Genomic DNA, 24,133 nt, shown 5'->3' on the forward strand with positions numbered 1-24,133 from the left:
TTTTATACTGTTTTAGATGGATCCTCTGTTTATCATCTTGTTTTATACTGTTTTAGATGGATCCTCTGTTTATCATCTTGTTTTATACTGTTTTAGATGGATCCTCTGTTTATCATCTTGTTTTAGATGGATCCTCTGTTTATCATCTTGTTTTATACTGTTTTAGATGGATCCTCTGTTTATCATCTTGTTTTATACTGTTTAAGATGGATCCTCTGTTTATCATCTTGTTTTAGATGGATCCTCTGTTTATCATCTTGTTTTATACTGTTTTAGATGGATCCTCTGTTTATCATCTTGTTTTATACTGTTTTAGATGGATCCTCTGTTTATCATCTTGTTTTAGATGGATCCTCTGTTTATCATCTTGTTTTATACTGTTTTAGATGGATCCTCTGTTTATCATCTTGTTTTATACTGTTTTAGATGGATCCTCTGTTTATCATCTTGTTTTATACTGTTTTAGATGGATCATCTGTTTATCATCTTGTTTTATACTGTTTTAGATGGATCCTCTGTTTATCATCTTGTTTTATACTGTTTTAGATGGATCCTCTGTTTATCATCTTGTTTTATACTGTTTTAGATGGATCCTCTGTTTATCATCTTGTTTTATACTGTTTTAGATGGATCCTCTGTTTATCATCTTGTTTTATACTGTTTTAGATGGATCCTATGTTTATCATCTTGTTTTATACTGTTTTAGATGGATACTCTGTTTATCATCTTGTTTTAGATGGATCCTCTGTTTATCATCTTGTTTTATACTGTTTTAGATGGATCATCTGTTTATCATCTTGTTTTATACTGTTTTAGATGGATCCTCTGTTTATCATCTTGTTTTATACTGTTTTAGATGGATCCTCTGTTTATCATCTTGTTTTATACTGTTTTAGATGGATCCTCTGTTTATCATCTTGTTTTATACTGTTTTAGATGGATCCTCTGTTTATCATCTTGTTTTATACTGTTTTAGATGGATCCTCTGTTTATCATCTTGTTTTATACTGTTTTAGATGGATCCTCTGTTTATCATCTTGTTTTATACTGTTTTAGATGGATCCTCTGTTTATCATCTTGTTTTATACTGTTTTAGATGGATCCTCTGTTTATCATCTTGTTTTATACTGTTTTAGATGGATCCTCTGTTTATCATCTTGTTTTATACTGTTTTAGATGGATCCTCTGTTTATCATCTTGTTTTATACTGTTTTAGATGGATCCTCTGTTTATCATCTTGTTTTATACTGTTTTAGATGGATCCTTTGTTTATCATCTTGTTTTATACTGTTTTAGTTGGATCCTCTGTTTATCATCTTGTTTTATACTGTTTTAGATGGATCCTCTGTTTATCATCTTGTTTTATACTGTTTTAGATGGATCCTCTGTTTATCATCTTGTTTTATACTGTTTTAGATGGATCCTCTGTTTATCATCTTGTTTTATACTGTTTTAGATGGATCCTCTGTTTATCATCTTGTTTTATACTGTTTTAGATGGATCCTCTGTTTATCATCTTGTTTTATACTGTTTTAGATGGATCCTCTGTTTATCATCTTGTTTTATACTGTTTTAGATGGATCCTCTGTTTATCATCTTGTTTTATACTGTTTTAGATGGATCCTCTGTTTATCATCTTGTTTTATACTGTTTTAGATGGATCCTTTGTTTATCATCTTGTTTTATACTGTTTTAGTTGGATCCTCTGTTTATCATCTTGTTTTATACTGTTTTAGATGGATCCTCTGTTTATCATCTTGTTTTATACTGTTTTAGATGGATCCTCTGTTTATCATCTTGTTTTATACTGTTTTAGATGGATCCTCTGTTTATCATCTTGTTTTATACTGTTTTAGATGGATCCTCTGTTTATCATCTTGTTTTATACTGTTTTAGATGGATCCTCTGTTTATCATCTTGTTTTATACTGTTTTAGATGGATCCTCTGTTTATCATCTTGTTTTATACTGTTTTAGATGGATCCTCTGTTTATCATCTTGTTTTATACTGTTTTAGATGGATCCTCTGTTTATCATCTTGTTTTATACTGTTTTAGATGGATCCTCTGTTTATCATCTTGTTTTATACTGTTTTAGATGTATCCTCTGTTTCAACATTTAAACTCTTAAATTTAAACAATTTAAACAATAACACCGTTAAAATACCAATGTGATCATTTGTTGCACGTCTTTTATGTTGAATAACAAATAGTACAATTATGTATGGACATACGCTCCACATACACTGCTGATGTCGCAGAAATGCCATAAAGATCATCAAGGACAACAACCACCCGAGCCAATATGTTGCAATGCTCCAGCAACATAAAATTGCAATGTATGTAATTCATTTCAAATGACTAAACAAAGAGGTTATTTTTCTGCATACATTATTGTCTGCCCTCTCTAATCCATGTTTTATTATCGGGGCTCAGCAGGAAAGTGGAGATGGAACAGCTGTTTTTCAGCTTGTGCAGATGGAGACGTACTTCCTCAGTTTTTAACAGTGTAATTGTTAGATCAATGAATATAATTCATCTCCCTGGTCAAAGTATTTAGAACCTTTCTGATGACAGAAAACTGAAGATGATGGAGAGGAAGAACAGCATCCTCCATCGATGGTCCCCCACCAGCAGTCTCTTCCAGACTGCAGAGTAACAGATTGATGGTCCCCCACCAGCAGTCTCTTCCAGACTGCAGAGTAACAGATTGATGGTCCCCCACCAGCAGTCTCTTCCAGACTGCAGAGTAACAGATTGATGGTCCCCCATCAGCAGTCTCTTCCAGACTGCACTCCACAGACTGCAGAGTAACAGATTGATGGTCCCCCACCAGCAGGCTCTTCCAGACTGCAGAGTAACAGATTGATGGTCCCCCACCAGCAGTCTCTTCCAGACTGCACTCCACAGACTGCAGAGTAACAGATTGATGGTCCCCCACCAGCAGGCTCTTCCAGACTGCAGAGTAAAAGATTGATGGTCCCCCATCAGCAGTCTCTTCCAGACTGCACTCCACAGACTGCAGAGTAACAGATTGATGGTCCCCCACCAGCAGGCTCTTCCAGACTGCAGAGTAACAGATTGATGGTCCCCCACCAGCAGTCTCTTCCAGACTTCACTCCACAGACTGCAGAGTAACAGATTGATGGTCCCCCACCAGCAGTCTCTTCCAGACTGCACTCCACAGACTGCAGAGTAACAGATTGATGGTCCCCCACCAGCAGTCTCTTCCAGACTGCAGAGTAACAGATTGATGGTCCCCCACCAGCAGTCTCTTCCAGACTGCAGAGTAACAGATTGATGGTCCCCCACCAGCAGTCTCTTCCAGACTGTACTCCACAGACTGCAGAGTAACATATTGATGGTCCCCCACCAGCAGTCTCTTCCAGACTGCACTCCACAGACTGCAGAGTAACAGATTGATGGTCCCCCACCAGCAGTCTCTTCCAAGACTGCAGAGGAACAGATTGATGGTCCCCCACCAGCAGTCTCTTCCAGACTGCAGAGGAACAGATTGATGGTCCCCCACCAGCAGTCTCTTCCAGACTGCAGAGGAACAGATTGATGGTCCCCCACCAGCAGTCTCTTCCAGACTGCAGAGTAACAGATTGATGGTCCCCCACCAGCAGTCTCTTCCAGACTGCACTCCACAGACTGCAGAGTAACAGATTGATGGTCCCCCACCAGCAGTCTCTTCCAGACTGCAGAGTAACAGATTGATGGTCCCCCATCAGCAGTCTCTTCCAGACTGCACTCCACAGACTGCAGAGTAACAGATCGATGGTCCCCCACCAGCAGTCTCTTCCAGACTGTACTCCACAGACTGCAGAGTAACAGATTGATGGTCCCCCACCAGCAGTCTCTTCCAGACTGTACTCCACAGACTGCAGAGTAACAGATTGATGGTCCCCCACCAGCAGTCTCTTCCAGACTGCAGAGTAACAGATCGATGGTCCCCCACCAGCAGTCTCTTCCAGACTGTACTCCACAGACTGCAGAGTAACAGATTGATGGTCCCCCACCAGCAGTCTCTTCCAGACTGTACTCCACAGACTGCAGAGTAACAGATTGATGGTCCCCCACCAGCAGTCTCTTCCAGACTGCACTCCACAGACTGCAGAGTAACAGATTGATGGTCCCCCACCAGCAGTCTCTTCCAGACTGCACTCCACAGACTGCAGAGTAACAGATTGATGGTCCCCCACCAGCAGTCTCTTCCAGACTGCACTCCACAGACTGCAGAGTAACAGATTGATGGTCCCCCACCAGCAGTCTCTTCCAGACTGCAGAGGAACAGATTGATGGTCCCCCACCAGCAGTCTCTTCCAGACTGCAGAGGAACAGATTGATGGTCCCCCACCAGCAGTCTCTTCCAGACTGCAGAGTAACAGATTGATGGTCCCCCACCAGCAGTCTCTTCCAGACTGCACTCCACAGACTGCAGAGTAACAGATTGATGGTCCCCCACCAGCAGTCTCTTCCAGACTGCAGAGGAACAGATTGATGGTCCCCCACCAGCAGTCTCTTCCAGACTGCAGAGTAACAGATTGATGGTCCCCCACCAGCAGTCTCTTCCAGACTGCAGAGGAACAGATTGATGGTCCCCCACCAGCAGTCTCTTCCAGACTGCACTCCACAGACTGCAGAGTAACAGATTGATGGTCCCCCACCAGCAGTCTCTTCCAGACTGTACTCCACAGACTGCAGAGTAACAGATTGATGGTCCCCCATCAGCAGTCTCTTCCAGACTGTACTCCACAGACTGCAGAGTAACAGATTGATGGTCCCCCACCAGCAGTCTCTTCCAGACTGCAGAGGAACAGATTGATAGTCCCCCACCAGCAGTCTCTTCCAGACTGCACTCCATAGACTGCAGAGTAACAGATTGATGGTCCCCCACCTGCAGTCTCTTCCAGACTGCACTCCACAGACTGCAGAGTAACAGATTGATGGTCCCCCACCAGCAGTCTCTTCCAGACTGCACTCCACAGACTGCAGAGTAACAGATTGATGGTCCCCCACCAGCAGTCTCTTCCAAGACTGAACTCCACAGACAGCAGAGTAACAGATTGAGGACCAATCTGGAGGGAACCTTCAGTCTGCTGCTAGAACTGAGGTTCCTCTGTGGCCTGATGAAAAAATATACAGGTTATATATATAGGAACAAGTCAACTCATATCAGTTATATGATCATTCTTGGTGGACAAACACAATAATAATGTGTATTCGTATCTGTTTCTGAACTTGGTTTCTGTTGCTAATGATCTGTTGTTGGATGGTAACAGAGTAATTGCATAGCAGCTTCTGTCATTTCTGAATGTTTTTTTGTTTAGATTGGATTTCCTTGAACATATTTTCTGTCTGTTTAATCTGTTATCAATAGATGGTCAAGGTATTGATTATCTGTTATCAATAGATGGTGAAGGTATTGATTATCTGTTATCAATAGACGGTCAAGGTATTGATTATTTGTTATCAATAGATGGTCAAGGTATTGATTATCTGTTATCAATAGATGGTCAAGGTATTGCCAAGGTATTGTCATCCGCCTGTCCAAAAGGCCACGTCGTAGTAGCATTTCGTTTTATTGAAGGACTAGAACCTGAGGAGACGAGTGTCACATCCTGATCTGTTTCACCTGTCTTGGTGATTGTCTCCACCCCCCTCCAGGTGTCACCCATTATCCCCAGTGTATTTAAATCTGTCTTCTCTGTTTGTCTGTTGCCAGTTCGTTTTGTTTAGTCAAGACTACCTGCAGTTTTCCCCGTACTCCTGTCATTCTCTAGTTCCTGTTCTCTAGTTTTCCCATTTTGACCATTCTGCCTGCCCTGAGGGTGCCTGACTACCAGCGGTTTTCCCCATGCACCTGTCAGTTCCTGTTTTCTAGTTTTCCTGGTTTTGACCATTCTGCCTGACCCTGACCCTGACCCTGAGCCTGAGCCTGAGCCTGAGCCTGAGCCTGAGCCTGAGCCTGCCTGCCCTGCCCTGCCCTGACCCTGCCTGCCCTGCCCTGCCCTGCCCTGCCCTGCCCTGACCCTGACCCTGAGCCTGCCTGCTTGCCCTGCCCTGCCCTGACCCTGACCCTGACCCTGAGCCTGAGCCTGAGCCTGAGCCTGAGCCTGAGCCTGAGCCTGAGCCTGAGCCTGCCCTGCCCTGCCCTGACCCTGGCCCTGAGCCTGCCCTGCCCTGCCCTGACCCTGAGCCTGCCTGCCCTGACCCTGCCTGCCCTGACCCTGCCCTGCCCTGACCCTGACCCTGACCCTGAGCCTGACCCTGACCCTGACCCTGAGCCTGACCCTGACCATGACCCTGAGCCTGAGCCTGACCCTGACCCTGACCCTGAGCCTGACCCTGACCCTGAGCCTGCCGTTCTGTACCTTTCGGAGTCTGCTCTGGATTACTGACCTCTGTCTGTCCTTGACCTGTCGTTTACCCCCCCCCCCCCTGTCCCCCCCCATTCTGTGTAATAAAATGTTGTTACTTCGAAACTGTCTGCATCTGGGTCTTCTCCTGAGCCTTGACAGAAATGGGTTCATCAACTAAGGATTATATCTTTAAGGGTTCAGTATGTAGCCTACAGAGAAACACATTTAGAGAACAAGCCTTGTAGACTCATCATTTCTGATAAGAAAGAGCAGGTGTATTCAAACCATTACTGGAACATTTTGGAATCACAATCATGAAACAGCCCTTAAACATATGACAGAATGTTCTCACTACAGTTGAGGACTCTGACAGTGGTGGACTTTATTTAATAAATAGGTCTGTGGGCTTTTAGCTGGGGTTGAATATACTCCTCAGTAAACTGGGGAAACAGCTTGATTGTGCTACTAGAGACTTGTAATGAGTAGAATAAGAACATATTTGGTTGATCAGAAAGTTTATGTCCACATGCCAAGACAACAGGCTTTGGGCGAGAGCTTAAAACGCATCAGTTTTCACTGTCTGAACGCCTGAAACACTACATGGGCTGGGTTGAATATAACGTTACTCATCATATAGGCCAGGCTACACATATTCATATACAGCAGACAGGCCTACAAGTTGTTGACATTTAAAGGAGATGTTCCCCCTTCATGGAGATTCACAGTAAACATGGGCTGGTTGAATATAACGTTACTCATCATATAGGCCAGGCTACACATATTCATATAGCATACATAGGCCTACAAGTTGTTGACATTTAAAGGAAATGTTCCTCCTTCATGGAGACTGCATTCACAGTAAACATGGGCTGGTTGAATATAACGTTACTCATCATATAGGCCAGGCTACACATATTCATATAGCATACATAGGCCTACAAGTTGTTGACATTTAAAGGAAATGTTCCTCCTTCACGGAGACTGCATTCACAGTAAACACTGCATATGTCGGCTTAGTCTGAAATGACCTTTACATTTCTATGGCCTGTGTCTCAGCTGGGATTCTTTCTGAATTTTCTGATTAATCAATTCTTGTTGCTCCATCGTTCTTTCGTTTGAATCACAGCTACATTTTAATTTATAACGTGGGATTGTTTTAATGTATGTAACAAATGCAACAGTTCTCTCATCAATAGCCAGGGGAACAACAGTTCTCTCATCAATAGCCAGGGGAACAACAGTTCTCTCATCAATAGCCAGGGGAACAACAGTTCTCTCATCAATAGCCAGGGGAACAACAGTTCTCTCCTCAATAGCCAGGGGAACAACAGTTCTCTCCTCAATAGCCAGGGGAACAACAGTTCTCTCATCAATAGCCAGGGGAACAACAGTTCTCTCCTCAATAGCCAGGGGAACAACAGTTCTCTCCTCAATAGCCAGGGGAACAACAGTTCTCTCATCAATAGCCAGGGGAAAATGCTCAGCCTGACTGAGCCCTTCCAGAACAATCCTATGCACGTCATCCTTCAGAGCATGGACACGGTGTCCGGTTGTTGAAGCAGACAAGGGGCACCTGTTTGACAGACGCAATTATGCTATCCATAGACTTGTCTGTGGCCAATTCCTCCAAAACTGTCACCATGCACTTTTTGAATAGCTCCTCGTCTGTGAAGGGCATATTGTGTTTGGTTAGTACCCATTATGCTTTTAGGAAGGCACTTGTGACCTTCTGTTGTTGGGTCAGGCCACGAAGGAGGATTCTACTGTCGTGTTTGTAGCTTGTAGTTAATGATTACATGTTTCTGCTGGGGCGGGAAGGCCTCTGTCTGGGGCAGGAAGGACACTGTCTGGGGGCGGGAAGGACACTGTCTGGGGCGGAAAGGCCTCTGTCTGGGGTGGGAAGGCCTCTGTCTGGGGCAGGAAAGACACTGTCTGGGGGCGGAAAGGCCTCTGTCTGGGGCGGGAAGGACACTGTCTGGGGCGGGAAGGCCTCTGTCTGTGGCAGGAAGGTCTCTGTCTGGGGCGGGAAGGCCTCTCTCTGGGGCAGGAAGGCCTCTGTCTGGGGCGGGAAGGCCTCTCTCTGGGGCAGGAAGGCCTCTGTCTGGGGCGGGAAGGCCTCTCTCTGGGGCGGGAAAGCCTCTGTCTGGGGCGGGAAGGTCTCTGTCTGGGGCGGGAAGGTCTCTGTCTGGGGCGGGAAGGTCTCTCTCTGGGGCGGGAAGGTCTCTCTCTGGGGCGGGAAGGTCTCTGTCTGGGGCGGGAAGGTCTCTGTCTGGGGCGGGAAGGTCTCTGTCTGGGGCGGGAAGGTCTCTGTCTGGGGCGGGAAGGTCTCTCTCTGGGGCGGGAAGGTCTCTGTCTGGGGCGGGAAGGTCTCTGTCTGGGGCGGGAAGGCCACTCTCTGGTGCGGGAAGGTCTCTGTCTGGGGCGGGAAGGTCTCTGTCTGGGGCGGGGAGGCCTCTGTTTGGGGCGGGAAGGCCTCTGTCTGGGGCGGGAAGGCCTCTCTCTGGGGCGGGAAGGTCTCTGTCTGGGGCGGGAAGGTCTCTGTCTGGGGCGGGAAGGCCTCTCTCTGGGGCGGGAAGGTCTCTGTCTGGGGCGGGAAGGTCTCTGTCTGGGGCGGGAAGGCCTCTGTCTGGGGCAGGAAGGCCTCTGTCTGGGGCGGGAAGGCCTCTGTCTGGGGCAGGAAGGCCTCTGTCTGGGGCGGGAAGGCCTCTGTCTGGGGCAGGAAGGCCTCTGTCTGTGGCAGGAAGGCCTCTGTCTGGGGCAGGAAGGCCTCTGTCTGGGGCGGGAAGGACACTTTGACAGTATCATGCTAAGATTCATAATACCGAGATACTGGTGATTTTATGAACTTAATCAGATCTAAATTATTTTATTGTCACTGAATGTATTATGTACAAATCACATGTGTTAAACATGTTGTTAAATTTGTAGTGTAGCCAATTCATTAATTCAGCCTGTTCATTAATTCAGCCTGTTCATTAATTCAGCCTGTTCATTAATTCATCCTGTTCATTAATTCAGCCTGTTCATTCATTCAGCCTGTTCATTAACTCAGCCTATTCATTAATTCATCCTGTTCATTAATTCAGCCTATTCATTAATTCAGCCTATTCATTAATTCAGCCTGTTCATTAATTCAGCCTGTTCATTAATTCAGCCTGTTCATTAATTCAGCCTGTTCATTAATTCAGCCAGTTCATTAATTCAGCCTATTCATTAATTCAGCCTGTTCATTAATTCAGCCAGTTCATTAATTCAGCCAGTTCATTAATTCAGCCAGTTCATTAATTCAGCCTATTCATTAATTCAGCCTGTTCATTAATTCAGCCAGTTCATTAATTCAGCCTGTTCATTAATTCAGCCTGTTCATTAATTCAGCCTATTCATTCATTCAGCCTATTCATTCATTCAGCCTGTTCATTCATTCAGCCTGTTCATTCATTCAGCCCGTTCATTAATTCAGCCTATTCATTAATTCAGCCTGTTCATTAATTCAGCCAGTTCATTAATTCAGCCAGTTCATTAATTCAGCCAGTTCATTAATTCAGCCTATTCATTAATTCAGCCAGTTCATTAATTCAGCCAGTTCATTAATTCAGCCAGTTCATTAATTCAGCCAGTTCATTAATTCAGCCAGTTCATTAATTCAGCCAGTTCATTAATTCAGCCTGTTCATTAATTCAGCCTGTTCATTAATTCAGCCTGTTCATTAATTCAGCCTGTTCATTCATTCAGCCTATTCATTCATTCAGCCTGTTCATTCATTCAGCCTGTTCATTCATTCAGCCTGTTCATTAATTCAGCCCATTCATTAATTCAGCCTATTCATTAATTCAGCCTGTTCATTAATTCAGCCTGTTCATTAATTCAGCCTGTTCATTAATTCATCCTGTTCATTAATTCAGCCTGTTCATTCATTCAGCCTGTTCATTAACTCAGCCTATTCATTAATTCATCCTGTTCATTAATTCAGCCTATTCATTAATTCAGCCTATTCATTAATTCAGCCTGTTCATTAATTCAGCCAGTTCATTAATTCAGCCTATTCATTAATTCAGCCTATTCATTAATTCAGCCTGTTCATTAATTCAGCCAGTTCATTAATTCAGCCTATTCATTAATTCAGCCTGTTCATTAATTCAGCCTGTTCATTAATTCAGCCTATTCATTAATTCAGCCTGTTCATTAATTCAGCCTGTTCATTAATTCAGCCTAGTCATTAATTCAGCCTGTTCATTCATTCAGCCTATTCATTAACTCAGCCTATTAATTGTGATAATATTATATGCTAATTATGTTCTTGACAGTCGACTTTAACTCAGAAAACAATTGTCCCGAAGCCAAACCTAGTTGACGAACCCTGTTTTATAGTATTCCATGGCCTTTACTGGCCAACTGTTGTTATGGTTATGATATACTATGGCCTTTACTGGCCAAAGGTTAAACTGTTGTTATGGTTATGATATACTATGGTGTTGTGTCACTAGACTTTGACCAGATATTATTACATCCAAAGATCAACTGTACCTAGAACATAGATACAGAGACACTTGTCATCAGGAAGGTTCTCTCTCAGCACAACGGAAAATATCTCAATGACTTGACATGTTCTGGTTGTGAATTCAGGCTACAAGGTAAGACTCTTCCCAGGGATTATTGTAAAGTGTGTAGAGACATTAAATGTATGGTGTTATTTTAGTGTAGTGAATGACAGTAAAACACTCAGATCTAACAGTCCATTTCAGCTGGGACAGCTACGTGACAGTTCAATCATACTAAATGGCGCTAACTGGGTGTAGTCAAGTCACATTATAACATGTTGTTCATATAGCTAACTGGGTGTAGTCAAGTCACATTATAACATGTTGTTCATATAGCTAACTGGGTGTAGTCAAGTCACATTATAACATGTTGTTTATATAGCTAACTGGGTGTAGTCAAGTCACATTATAACATGTTGTTCATATAGCTAACTGGGTGTAGTCAAGTCACATTATAACATGTTGTTCATATAGCTAACTGGGTGTAGTCAAGTCACATTATAACATGTTGTTCATATAGCTAACTGGGTGTAGTCAAGTCACATTATAACATGTTGTTCATATATTCGTATATCGCTGTTATTTTACAATTAGTATATTTTTTATGTATAAATTGTAAGTCGTCTTTCAGAATATCAGAACATTTGTTGTTTTCTAAATTCCAATGAGCTCCTGCTTCCTGTGTAATTTGGTATGAAACCACTGAACAGACTTTTCTTAACATTAATATTATGAACTGAATTCAGTAACAGCATCATAATATCATACCTGTTGAACAAAGCAACACACTAGAATGAGAGAAATTATTAAAAGAGAAAGTGAGACATTATTATTCATATTATTATTATATATTATGTTATTATTAATATTATTATTATTATTATTATTGTTAGTTCCACTACATGGATAAAAGGTGAACAATATCAGTCACAGCTACATGTTCATGTGATGCATTAAATCACCTGACTGTTCGGATGTCTTTTAGTAAATGTTTTATTTCTAAGAGATAATTAATAAAATAAAACAATTGACATTCAATAATTAGTTGTCACTGTGTTAACCACAACCAACATGTTGGATCTCTGTTTATTTGTCACTGTGTTAACCACAACCAACATGTTGGATCTCTGTTTAGTTGTCACTGTGTTAACCACAACCAACATGTTGGATCTCTGTTTAGTTGTCACTGTGTTAACCACAACCAACATGTTGGATCTCTGTTGGATCTCTGTTTAGTTGTCACTGTGTTAACCACAACCAACATGTTGGATCTCTGTTGGATCTCTGTTTAGTTGTCACTGTGTTAACCACAACCAACATGTTGGATCTCTGTTTAGTTGTCACTGTGTTAACCACAACCAACATGTTGGATCTCTGTTTAGTTGTCACTGTGTTAACCACAACCAACATGTTGGATCTCTGTTTAGTTGTCACTGTGTTAACCACAACCAACATGTTGGATCTCTGTTTATTTGTCACTGTGTTAACCACAACCAACATGTTGGATCTCTGTTTAGTTGTCACTGTGTTAACCACAACCAACATGTTGGATCTCTGTTTAGTTGTCACTGTGTTAACCACAACCAACATGTTGTATCTCTGTTTAGTTGTCACTGTGTTAACCACAACCAACATGTTGGATCTCTGTTTAGTTGTCACTGTGTTAACCACAACCAACATGTTGGATCTCTGTTTAGACTTCAGTGCTCTAAAATGAGTCTCTCTGGGGAGAGAAAGGAGGCGGTCCCTGCCTCTAAAATGAGTCTCTCTGGGGAGAGAGAGGAGGGGGGCCCTGACTCTAAAATGCATCTCTCTGGGGAGAGAAAGGAGGCGGTCCCTGCCTCTAAAATGAGTCTCTCTGGGGAGAGAGAGGAGGGGGGCCCTGACTCTAAAATGCATCTCTCTGGGGAGAGAAAGGAGGCGGTCCCTGCCTCTAAAATGAGTCTCTCTGGGGAGAGAGAGGAGGCGGTCCCTGCCTCTAAAATGAGTCTCTCTGGGGAACATGACTCCAAATCTAAGAGGTGAGATGACAATGTTGTTTATGAACTTTGTTTCTAAAATGTTATATCAACAATTTTTTCACATCTATTATTTTTTATCAGAAATGATTGGTTATGTGTACCTTTATGTGTCTGTAAAATATTGTTGTTCTAAGATATTAATTCATAGATTTATTGTGTAGGAATATTTGCTTTCCAAAATACACACAGACATCTATAGAAGTTTTGCATGACACAATCATTTAGCCTACTATTAATTATTGCCTAATGTGTCATCATAACCTTGTGGTTTTGACTAATTCTGATCGTTGTTACAAGCTGAATTCTGACAATATTACCATTATATAAATCAATACGGAACCACAGAAGTTCTATATAGAACCCTTTATAGGAGGTTAGGAAGTGTCTGAGTATACAGTATATATAGAATATATATAGAACCCTTTATAGGAGGTTAGGAAGTGTCTGAGTATACAGTATATATAGAATATATATAGAACCCTTTATAGGAGGTTAGGAAGTGTCTGAGTATACAGTATATATAGAATATATATAGAACCCTTTATAGGAGGTTAGGAAGTGTCTGAGTATACAGTATATATAGAACCCTTTATAGGAGGTTAGGAAGTGTCTGAGTATACAGTATATATAGAATATATATAGAACCCTTTGTAGGAGGTTAGGAAGTGTCTGAGTATACAGTATATATAGAACCATTTATAGGAGGTTAGGTAGTTTCTGAGTATACAGTATATATAGAATATATATAGAACCCTTTATAGGAGGTTAGGAAGTGTCTGAGTATACAGTATATATAGAATATATATAGAACCCTTTATAGGAGGTTAGGAAGTGTCTGAGTATACAGTATATATAGAATATATATAGAACCCTTTATAGGAGGTTAGGAAGTGTCTGAGTATACAGTATATATAGAATATATATAGAACCCTTTATAGGAGGTTAGGAAGTGTCTGAGTATACAGTATATATAGAATATATATATAACCCTTTATAGGAGGTTAGGTAGTTTCTGAGTATACAGTATATATAGAATATATATAGAACCCTTTATAGGAGGTCAGGTAGTGTAAGCTTGAACGCTGACTTCAGGTTCCTTATTACTAACAGGGTTACAGCTACTTGGTGGCCGTGATCACCGTTCACCTGGATAAACCTTGTGGTGACCCACAGTGCTAAACGTTAAACCTTTTCTGGTCATGGTTTACCATATTTGTTTTCAGAAAAAGGTATACCACCTAACTAAAACGTATGTCCCTGTCCTCCTTTTCAAGATGTGGCCAATTTAGACAGCCAGAAGACATTTTTTAATTAAGAAAAAACACTTTTTTTTGACTACTTGTTGTTTCTAATGGCTGCTGGGTAATTTGAAATCGAAATGTTCGTTCGTAGGCATCGGATTGATTGAAAGCTGCGCAGTTTCACTGAGTTCGAAAACAAATTAATAAATCTAGCTCATTGATTTGTATATCTGAAGCAGTTGCTACCTCAGATTATGAGCCTAGCAGGTGTCGTGAATTAGTTATTTAGTCCCTACAGAAGGCCACAGGGAGGAGCAAGAGACCTATAAACCCATACTGTTTTTTACCTTTAAATCCCTAAACCTCACAATCAATCAAATGTATTTATAAAGCCCTTTTTACATCAGCATCTAACCCTACGTATTACCTATTTAGCATTAACCTGAACCCTAATTATTTTAGAAACTGTTTTAGTAATAATATTATGTTAGTAAATACCATTATAGTACTAAATAGCATTTAGATTATTTTGTTCATCAAAACCTGTCTCAGCATTTTAGTGTTTTTGTTTTGTTATTTTATTATATTTATTATTGTAAGGCAGAACACTTGATCAACAAGCCACGTGTTTTATTTTTTCAAATGTGGTTTGAACTGGGTGACCAAGTAACCTCTATGTGAAAGTCCAGCAATTGGCGTGGGAAAGGTGGAGCAGGTTAGAGCACATTTTCCACCTGGATTCGAACCAGCCACCTTTAGGCCACAGCTCCAACTCCTTAGCCACTGGGTGAAAACCTGAGTTAATCTTGGGGAATAAGCATGAGTTAATCTGCCAAAATGAAGACAAAATGCTATGCAGACATACATGGTATCACTTGTAGTCAAAATTATTACACATAAATCATTGCCAAAAGCACAAGACATATATTATTCATGTATTGATCATATCAAATATCAAAACATTATTTTAACTACTCAAAGCAATTACATGTGGTGCAGGAACCACTGACTCATTGCATTATTTTATAGTATTATCAAGACACCTGCTGTTAACTCTTAACTACTTAGGACACCTGCTGTTAACTCTTAACTACTTAGGACACCTGCTGTTAACTCTTAACTACTTAGGACACCTGCTGTTAACTCTTAACTACTTAGGACACCTGCTGTTAACTCTTAACTACTTAGGACAGCTCACGAGGTGTCCTAAATATCTGCCGACTAGGTGGGACTAGAGACTTCATGCATAGCTTTAATTTAGACCCATAAGTGTAAAATGTCTTTATTCTCAGCACTTATACGACCAATTTTCTCCTCTGAGACACTTTGGCGATATGGACCCAGATCTCAACATATTGTTATAAAAAAAAACGTAGAATGTTTGTTTTACATAATAATAAAAAATGAATATTACTAATGTAACCCACTGTAAAGACTGGGTTTAGTTGATTGTGTTGCACTGATCATGTCCGCGTCCCCGTTCGGTGTGGCGCCAAGCCGGTTACGCGCAGATTGGACTGAGGTGATCTTGGGGAATAACGGCGGAGTTTGTTACAGTGTTGAAACACCGAAGTTTATTGTTCAATTTGCTTTTTTTGAAGACCAATCCAGCAGGAGAGACCAGCCTCCCCTGTTTCCAGCTGTGTGTCCATGAAGAGTGACAAGTCTATGGGTGAAACTATATACTTTAGAGAGGGAGACTTTTCTACTGAACAAAGGTAAGAAGAACTCATGGGTCCTGGTCAGTGAGTTAAACAACACTGTCTCTAGTCATTTCTTTCTCCCATTTTCCCATTTATTGTTGTTGTTTTCATAATTCATAGGCTAATCATTTTGCCCATTTTCATAGTCGTAAAACAATATTAAACAAACACAACATTCCCTCAGTGTGTGTGCTTGTGTGTGTGTGTGTGTGTGTGTGTGTGTGTGTGTGTGTGTGTGTGTGTGTGTGTACTCCCTGGATGAGGAGATGTAATCTCATGTTTTGTCCACAGAAACCAACAGGAGAGATCAGAGTCAGAGATTCTCAGTGGTCAGTCTTCCCAGAGTCATCAAACAGACCTGGCCTCCATATTCAGTGTATGTGGTCCTGTTATGTACATTTGTTTTTGTTTACCTCAAGTAAAGTTGCTCTGTCAATCATACATTAATGTGTTAATGAGAAAGCATTTATTCTCTTGCTTAACTTAGTTACTTTATTTATTTCAGATGCTTGAAGAGAATATTATGACATTTGTGAAGAACGAGCTGAAGATGTTCAAGAGGATTCTTAGTCCAGAACTCCCAGAAGGCTTTGAGAGTCAGAAGCATGAAAAGGAAGTGGTGGACCCTGAAGATGAGAAGCAGGAGAGCAGTGCCAGAGAGGGGGCTCTGAAGATCACACTGCACGTCCTGAGGAAAATGAACCAGAAGGAGCTTGCTGACACACTGGAGAAATGTAAGATCTGTCTGCCTCATGTTGAATGGTGTTTTATAACATTTAAAAGCTGTAGCTAAAGTACAGCTAAAGTAGCTGTGTCACTCAATGATATTGTAGCAGAATTAACACAACACCTAGTGACCTCATCAAGTAGCAGCAGGGATGTGTTGTGGTGATTCATTTAGAGAGAGAGAGAACATTAATAATACCATCAATAATACCAATAATAATATAATCAGTCACACCAGTCTGTAATGCATTATGAAAACATTTACACATTTATACAGTCAGTTAAAAGAATACATTATTATAATGTAAAACTTTATAACAGTCCTTCAATACTGTAGGCATTAAAACAGATGTAATATTAATATCCTCTGTGTTATTTCTAGATTCAGATGAGCTTGCTGTGATTTGCCAACGTGAACTCAAATCTAATCTAAAGAAGAAGTTTCAATGTGTATTTGAGGGGATCGCTAAACAAGGAAACCCAACACTTCTCAATAAGATCTACACAGAGCTCTACATCACAGAGGGTGGAACAGGAGAGGTCAATAATGAACATGAGCTGAGACAGATTGAGACAACAACCAGGAAACAAGCAAGACCAGAGACTGCAATCAAATGTAACGACATCTTCAAACCCTTAACTGGACAAGACAAACGTATCAGAACTGTGCTGACAAAGGGAGTCGCTGGCATTGGAAAAACAGTCTCTGTGCAGAAGTTCATTCTGGACTGGGCTGAAGGAAAAGCAAATCAGGATGTCCAATTTGTATTTTCATTCCCTTTTCGGGAGCTGAATTTGATGAAAGCGGACAAACACACTTTCATTGAACTTCTCAATCACTTCTCAGTGGAAACCAAACAATCAAGAATCTCCATCTACAACAAGTACAAAGTTCTGTTCATCTTTGATGGTCTGGATGAGTGCCGACTGCCCCTAGACTTCCAGAAGAACAAGATCTGTTGGGACGTCACAGAGTCAACCTCAGTGGATGTTCTGCTGACAAATCTCATCAAGGGAAATCTGCTTCCCTCTGCTCTCCTCTGGATAACTACCCGACCAGCAGCAGCCAATAAGATCCCTTCAGGGTGTGTTGACCAGGTGACCGAGGTACGAGGGTTCAGTGACCCACAGAAGGAGGAGTACTTCAGGAAGAGATTCAGTGATGAGGACCTGGCCAGCAGAATCATCTCACACATAAAGACATCAAGGAGCCTCCACATCATGTGCCACATTCCAGTCTTCTGTTGGATTTCTGCAACAGTCCTTGAACACATGCTGAAACATAAGAGAGAAGAGATGCCCAAGACTCTGACTGAGATGTACACACACCTTGTGGAGTTTCATACCAAACAGAAGAATGAAAAGTATCTTGGGAAAGAAGAGACAGGTCCACACTGGAATAAAGAGAGCATTCTGTCACTGGGAAAACTGGCTTTTCAACAGCTTGTGAAAGGCAATCTGATTTTCTATGAAGAAGACCTGAAAGAGGCTGGCATTGATGTCAATGAAGCCTCAGTGTACTCAGGATTGTGCACACAGCTCTTTAAAGAGGAATGTGTGCTGTACCAGGACAAGGTGTACTGCTTCGTACATCTGAGCATTCAGGAGTTTCTGGCTGCTGTATATGTGTTCCTCTCATTCATCAACAACAATGAGAATCTAATGGACAAACTGCAAACAAACGACAAGCCTAAAGTTACTGTCTACAAGAGTGCTGTGGATCAAGCCTTACAAAGTGAGACGGGAAACCTGGACCTTTTCCTCCGCTTCCTTCTGGGCCTCTCACTGGAGTCCAATCAGAAGCACTTACGAGGTCTACTGACAAAGACAAGAAGCAGCTCACAGAGCCATGAAGAAACAGTCAAGTACATCAAGGAGAAGATCGGGGAGGATCTCTCTCCAGAGAGGAGCATCAATCTGTTCCACTGTCTGAATGAACTGAATGACCATTCTCTAGTGGAGGAGATCCAAAGATACCTGAGCTCAGGAAGTCTCTCAAAACCCAACCTGTCACCTGCACAGTGGTCAGCTCTGGTCTTTGTGTTGCTGACTTCAGAAAAGGAGCTGGATGTGTTTGACCTGAAGAAATACTCCAGATCAGAGGAAGGTCTTCTGAGGCTGCTGCCAGTGGTCAAAGCCTCCAGAGCTGTTCTGTGAGTAAATAAAATGACATTTAAGAACTAATCACCAGGAAGAAATATTCAGTTTAGAGAACAATATGTATTATAATATGTAAATAAAATTATATTGAAAAACATATTCAATAAATTCATTGATTTCACATTAGTATAACAATATGACCATACGATTCTAGAAGGCAGAGGATGAATCTATATGTTGTTTGAGAGAATAAACCAAATACATCTACCATTGTCCTTCTACACTAATTGGTGTTAAATTAACAGTGTTTTTGTGAAGTCATGATGATCTCTTTGTCAGGCTGTCAGGCTGTGGAGTCACAGAGGAAGGCTGTGCTTCTCTGGTCTCAGCTCTGAGGTCAAACCCCTCACACCTGAGAGAGCTGGATCTGAGTAACAATGACCTGAAGGATTCAGGAGTGAAGCTGCTCTCTGCTGGACTGGGGAATCCCCACTGTAAACTGGAGACTCTGAGGTCAGTATTCCTGTAGTTGGTCAACAAGTGATAACCGTTCACCAGATACACATGTGTTTACCAGACACACATAGTCCACACCATATGTGTTTGGACAGTGAAGCTTACAGTTTTAAATGTGGTGCTCAAGCATTTTGGATTTGAGATATAATGTTTCATATTAGGAGACAGAACAGAATGTCACCTTTTATTTGAGGGTAAAGGTGAGAGGTTAGCATGTTTTGTTGTAGCCTCTGTTATTGGTAATGGTGAGAGGTTAGCATGTTTTGTTGTAGCCTCCGTTATTGGTAATGGTGAGAGGTTAGCATGTTTTGTTGTAGCCTCTGTTATTGGTAATGGTGAGAGGTTAGCATGTGTTGTTGTAGTCTCTGTTATTGGTAATGGTGAGAGGTTAGCATGTTTTGTTGTAGCCTCTGTTATTGGTAATGGTGAGAGGTTAGCATGTTTTGTTGTAGCCTCTGTTATTGGTAATGGTGAGAGGTTAGCATGTTTTGTTGTAGCCTCTGTTATTGGTAATGGTGAGCGGTTAGCATGTTTTGTTGTAGCCGCTGTAACTTTCTCACTCATTATTATTCTTGATTCATTCATGATTTGTCTTAATCAAGACATAATCAGGATTAATTTAGTAGTCTTTAGAAACATGTTCTCTACTCACTTAGAAGTAAAATGAGTCATCCACCATTCAGTTACTATACTAACACAACCCCACAACACAACCCCAAAACACAACCCCACAACACAACCCCAAAACACAACCCACAACACAACCCCACAACACAACCCCAAAACACAACCACAACACAACCCCAAAACACAACCACAACACAAACCCAAAACACAACCCACAACATAACCACAACCCCAAAACACAACCCACAACACAACCCCAAAACACAACCACAACACAACCCCAAAACACAACCACAACACAACCCCAAAACACAACCCACAACATAACCCCAAAACACAACCCACAACATAACCCCAAAACACAACCCACAACATAACCCCAAAACACAACCCACAACATAACCCCAAAACACAACCCACAACATAACCCCAAAACACAACCCACAACATAACCCCAAAACACAACCACAATTTTAGGTTGATGGTGAGAGGTTAGCATGTTTTGTTGTAGTCTCTGTTATTGGTAATGGTGAGAGGTTAGTATGTTTTGTTGTAGCCTCTGTTATTGGTAATGGTGAGAGGTTAGCATGTTTTGTTGTAGCCTCTGTTATTGGTAATGGTGAGAGGTTAGCATGTTTTGTTGTATCCTCTGTTATTGGTAATGGTGAGAGGTTAGTATGTTTTGTTGTAGTCTCTGTTATTGGTAATGGTGAGTGTTTAGCATGTTTTGTTGTAGTCTCTGTTATTGGTAATGGTGAGAGGTTAGCATGTTTTGTTGTAGCCTCTGTTATTGGTAATGGTGAGAGGTTAGCATGTTTTGTTGTAGCCTCTGTTATTGGTAATGGTGTCATGTATTGTCATGTTGTGTCTTGTTCCTGTCCTTTCTCTTCACTCCGTCTCCCTCTGCTGGTCGTATTAGGTTACCTTCTCTCCCTCTCCTTCCCCCAGCTGCTCCTCATCTTCTCTAACTACCTCGTTCACCCCTTTTCCCACCTGTTCCCTTTTTCCCTCTGATTAGGTCTCTATATCTCTCTCTGTTCCTGTTTCTGTCTTTGTCAGATTATCGTTTGTGTTTCTCATGCCAGAACCAGACTATCGTCGTGTTTGCTTTACCTTGTCCTGTCCTGTCGGAATCTGCCTGTCCATCTGAGCCTACGTGTGTTTCGTTATTAAAGAAACTCTGTTTATGTTAAACCGCTTTTGGGTCCTCACTCACCGCATAACAAATGGTGAGAGGTTAGCATGTTTTGTTGTAGCCTCTGTTAATTGTGAGAGGTTAGTATGTTTTGTTGTAGCCTCTGTTATTGGTAATGGTGAGAGGTTAGCATGTTTTGTTGTAGTCTCTGTTACTGGTAATGGTGAGAGGTTAGCATGTTTTGTTGTAGCCTCTGTTATTGGTAATGGTGAGAGGTTAACATGTTTTGTTGTAGTCTGTTATTGGTAATGGTGAGAGGTTAGCATGTTTTGTTGTAGCCTCTGTTATTGGTAATGGTGAGAGGTTAGCATGTTTTGTTGTAGCCGCTGTAACTTTCTCACTCATTATTATTCTTGATTCATTCATGATTTGTCTTAATCAAGACATAATCAGGATTAATTTAGTAGTCTTTAGAAACATGTTCTCTACTCACTTAGAAGTAACATGAGTCATCCACCATTCAGTTACTATACTAACATAACCCAAAACATAACCCACAACACAACCCCAAAACACAACCCACAACACAACCCCAAAACACAACCCACAACACAACCCCAAAACACAAACCACAACACAACACCACAACACAACACCACAACACAACCCCACAACACAACCCCACAACACAACCCCACAACACAACCCCACAACACAACCCCAAAACACAACCCCACAACACAACCCCACAACACAACCCCAAAACACAACCCCACAACACAACCCCACAACACAACCCCAAAACACAACCCACAACACAACCCCAAAACACAACCCACAACACAACCCCAAAACACAACCCACAACACAACCCCAAAACACAACCCACAACACAACCCCAAAACACAACCCACAACACAACCCCAAAACACAACCCACAACACAACCCCAAAACACAACCCCACAACACAACCCCAAAACACAACCCACAACACAACCCCAAAACACAACCCACAACACAACCCCAAAACACAACCCACAACATAACCCCAAAACACAACCCACAACCAAAACATACTAAAAATGCTATGAGTTTGGGACCAAATACTAAACTTTTGACTACTTTAATACACTATAAGTGAATTGGTCAGAATACTTATGACTCCTTAAAATTGGGGACTAGATACATAAAGTGCTTTTTATTTTTCTAAATGTTGAACCAGATATGTATTAAAATACCCTCAAATAAAAGGTGACATTATATACTGTCACCTCATATGAAACATTTGATCTGAAATCCAAAATGTCGGAGTATAGAGACACATTTAAAATGTTAGTTTCACTGTCAAAATAGATATATCTAATATAGAGTCTAATCAGTCTAATCAAATCTTTACATCTCTCTACTTTACTTTGATAATTTATAATAATGAAACATTAATTTACGAATAGATTTGGCAGGTTTTAAGGACACTGATGTTTCTGAATATGTTGAAAAATATACTGTCACTATTTTCACCACCAAAGAATATCAGTGTGATTTTAATATGATTTGACTCTTTGCAGGCTGTCAGGCTGTCTAGTCACAGAGGAAGGCTGTGCTTCTCTGGTCTCAGCTCTGAGGTCAAACCCCTCACACCTGAGAGAGCTGGACCTGAGCTACAATCACCCAGGAGACTCAGGAGTCAAACTGCTCTCTGCTGGACTGGAGGATCCCCACTGCAGACTGGAGAAACTCAAGTATGTAGAGGGTTTATGTCAATGTTCATATCAGACATGTTTGACTTATCAGGCTAGTTAAGACAAACATTCTTACCAACACCATCACCTGGACAAAGTTATATGCTGACTGTGCATGTGTGTGTGTGTTAATTGACGCTATTGAATCAATGACTGTCTGTTCTTCTGCTTACCGCTACAGTGTGGAACATGGTGGAGAGGACAGAATGAAACCTGGACTTAGAAAATGTGAGTGTTGACTGCTGTGAAGAATATGACTAAGAATGAGTCTTAATTCAAGTTAAGTCAAAGATCACCATCATTAATGACTTGGTCATATTAAATATCAGCTGTAGTTCTACAGAAACAGAAATCAGGGACACCAACATTTACAAAGAGTTGCTTTGACTGTGTGTGTGTGTGTGTGTGTGTGTGTGTGTAATTAATGTGAATAAGTGTGTTTTATATTACCATACAGTATAACATATGATCATTCAACAAGTCTCAAGTTACCTTAACTTCTCCTTTTGATACCTAGAAACATCTACATTAAATGAATTAGTAGAAAGTGAGTTAACATTCTAATGTGAATGATGATGATTTCTAATATTGTGTCTGGTTTCATCCATCAGATGTCTGTGATCTCACACTGGACCCAAACACAGTAAACAGACGCCTCTCTCTGTCTGAGGAGAACAGAAAGGTGACATGTGGGACAGAGGAGCAGCCGTATCCTGATCACCCAGAGAGATTTGAGGGCTGTGAACAGGTGCTGTGTAGAGAGGGTCTGACTGGGCGCTGTTACTGGGAGGTAGAGTGGAGTGGGATAATGGGGGCTGGTATAGGAGTGACATATAAAGGAATCAGCAGGAGAGGAAGAGGAGGGGGTAAAGACTGTTGGCTTGGATACAATGACAAGTCCTGGAGTCTGTTCTGCTCTGACAACCGTTACACTGCCAGGAACAATAATAATCCCACTACCATAGACGTCCGCTCCTCCAGATCCCACAGAGTAGGAGTGTATCTGGACTGGCCAGCCGGCACTCTGTCCTTCTATAGAGCCTCCTCTGACACACTGACCCACCTGATCACATTCACCTCCACATTCACTGAGCCCCTCTATCCAGGGTTTTGGGTTTGGGGTGATGACTCCTCAGTGTCGCTGAAATAATAACCTGACACACACTAGACACACACACAATGGACACACACTAGACACACACACAATGGACACACACTAGACACACACACACTAGACACACACACACTGGACACACACTAGACACACACACACTAGACACACACACAATGGACACACACTAGACACACACACTAGACACACACTAGACACACACACAATGGACACACACTAGACACACACACACTAGACACACACACACTGGACACACACTAGACAGACACACACTGGACACACACTAGACAC

At 41.7% G+C, this 24,133-nt stretch overlaps 1 protein-coding gene across 1 annotated transcript in view; it reads left to right on the forward strand.

The window, feature by feature from the left end:
• LOC110510646 (NLR family CARD domain-containing protein 3-like) overlaps positions 1-23,893 on the forward strand; it is a 305,788-nt gene extending 281,895 nt beyond the window's left edge. Inside the window, exons 7-12 of the mRNA XM_036939579.1 lie at positions 16,372-16,600; positions 16,975-18,745; positions 19,032-19,205; positions 22,537-22,710; positions 22,892-22,938; positions 23,322-23,893. Coding sequence (XP_036795474.1) covers positions 16,372-16,600; positions 16,975-18,745; positions 19,032-19,205; positions 22,537-22,710; positions 22,892-22,938; positions 23,322-23,860 — 2,934 coding nt within the window. The 3' untranslated portion in view covers positions 23,861-23,893. The remainder of the gene's footprint in view (positions 1-16,371; positions 16,601-16,974; positions 18,746-19,031; positions 19,206-22,536; positions 22,711-22,891; positions 22,939-23,321) is intronic.
• The last annotated feature ends 240 nt before the right edge of the window (positions 23,894-24,133 follow it).

This window comes from Oncorhynchus mykiss, chromosome 12 (genome assembly GCF_013265735.2).
Source record: "Oncorhynchus mykiss isolate Arlee chromosome 12, USDA_OmykA_1.1, whole genome shotgun sequence".
Classification (NCBI taxonomy): domain Eukaryota; kingdom Metazoa; phylum Chordata; class Actinopteri; order Salmoniformes; family Salmonidae; genus Oncorhynchus; species Oncorhynchus mykiss.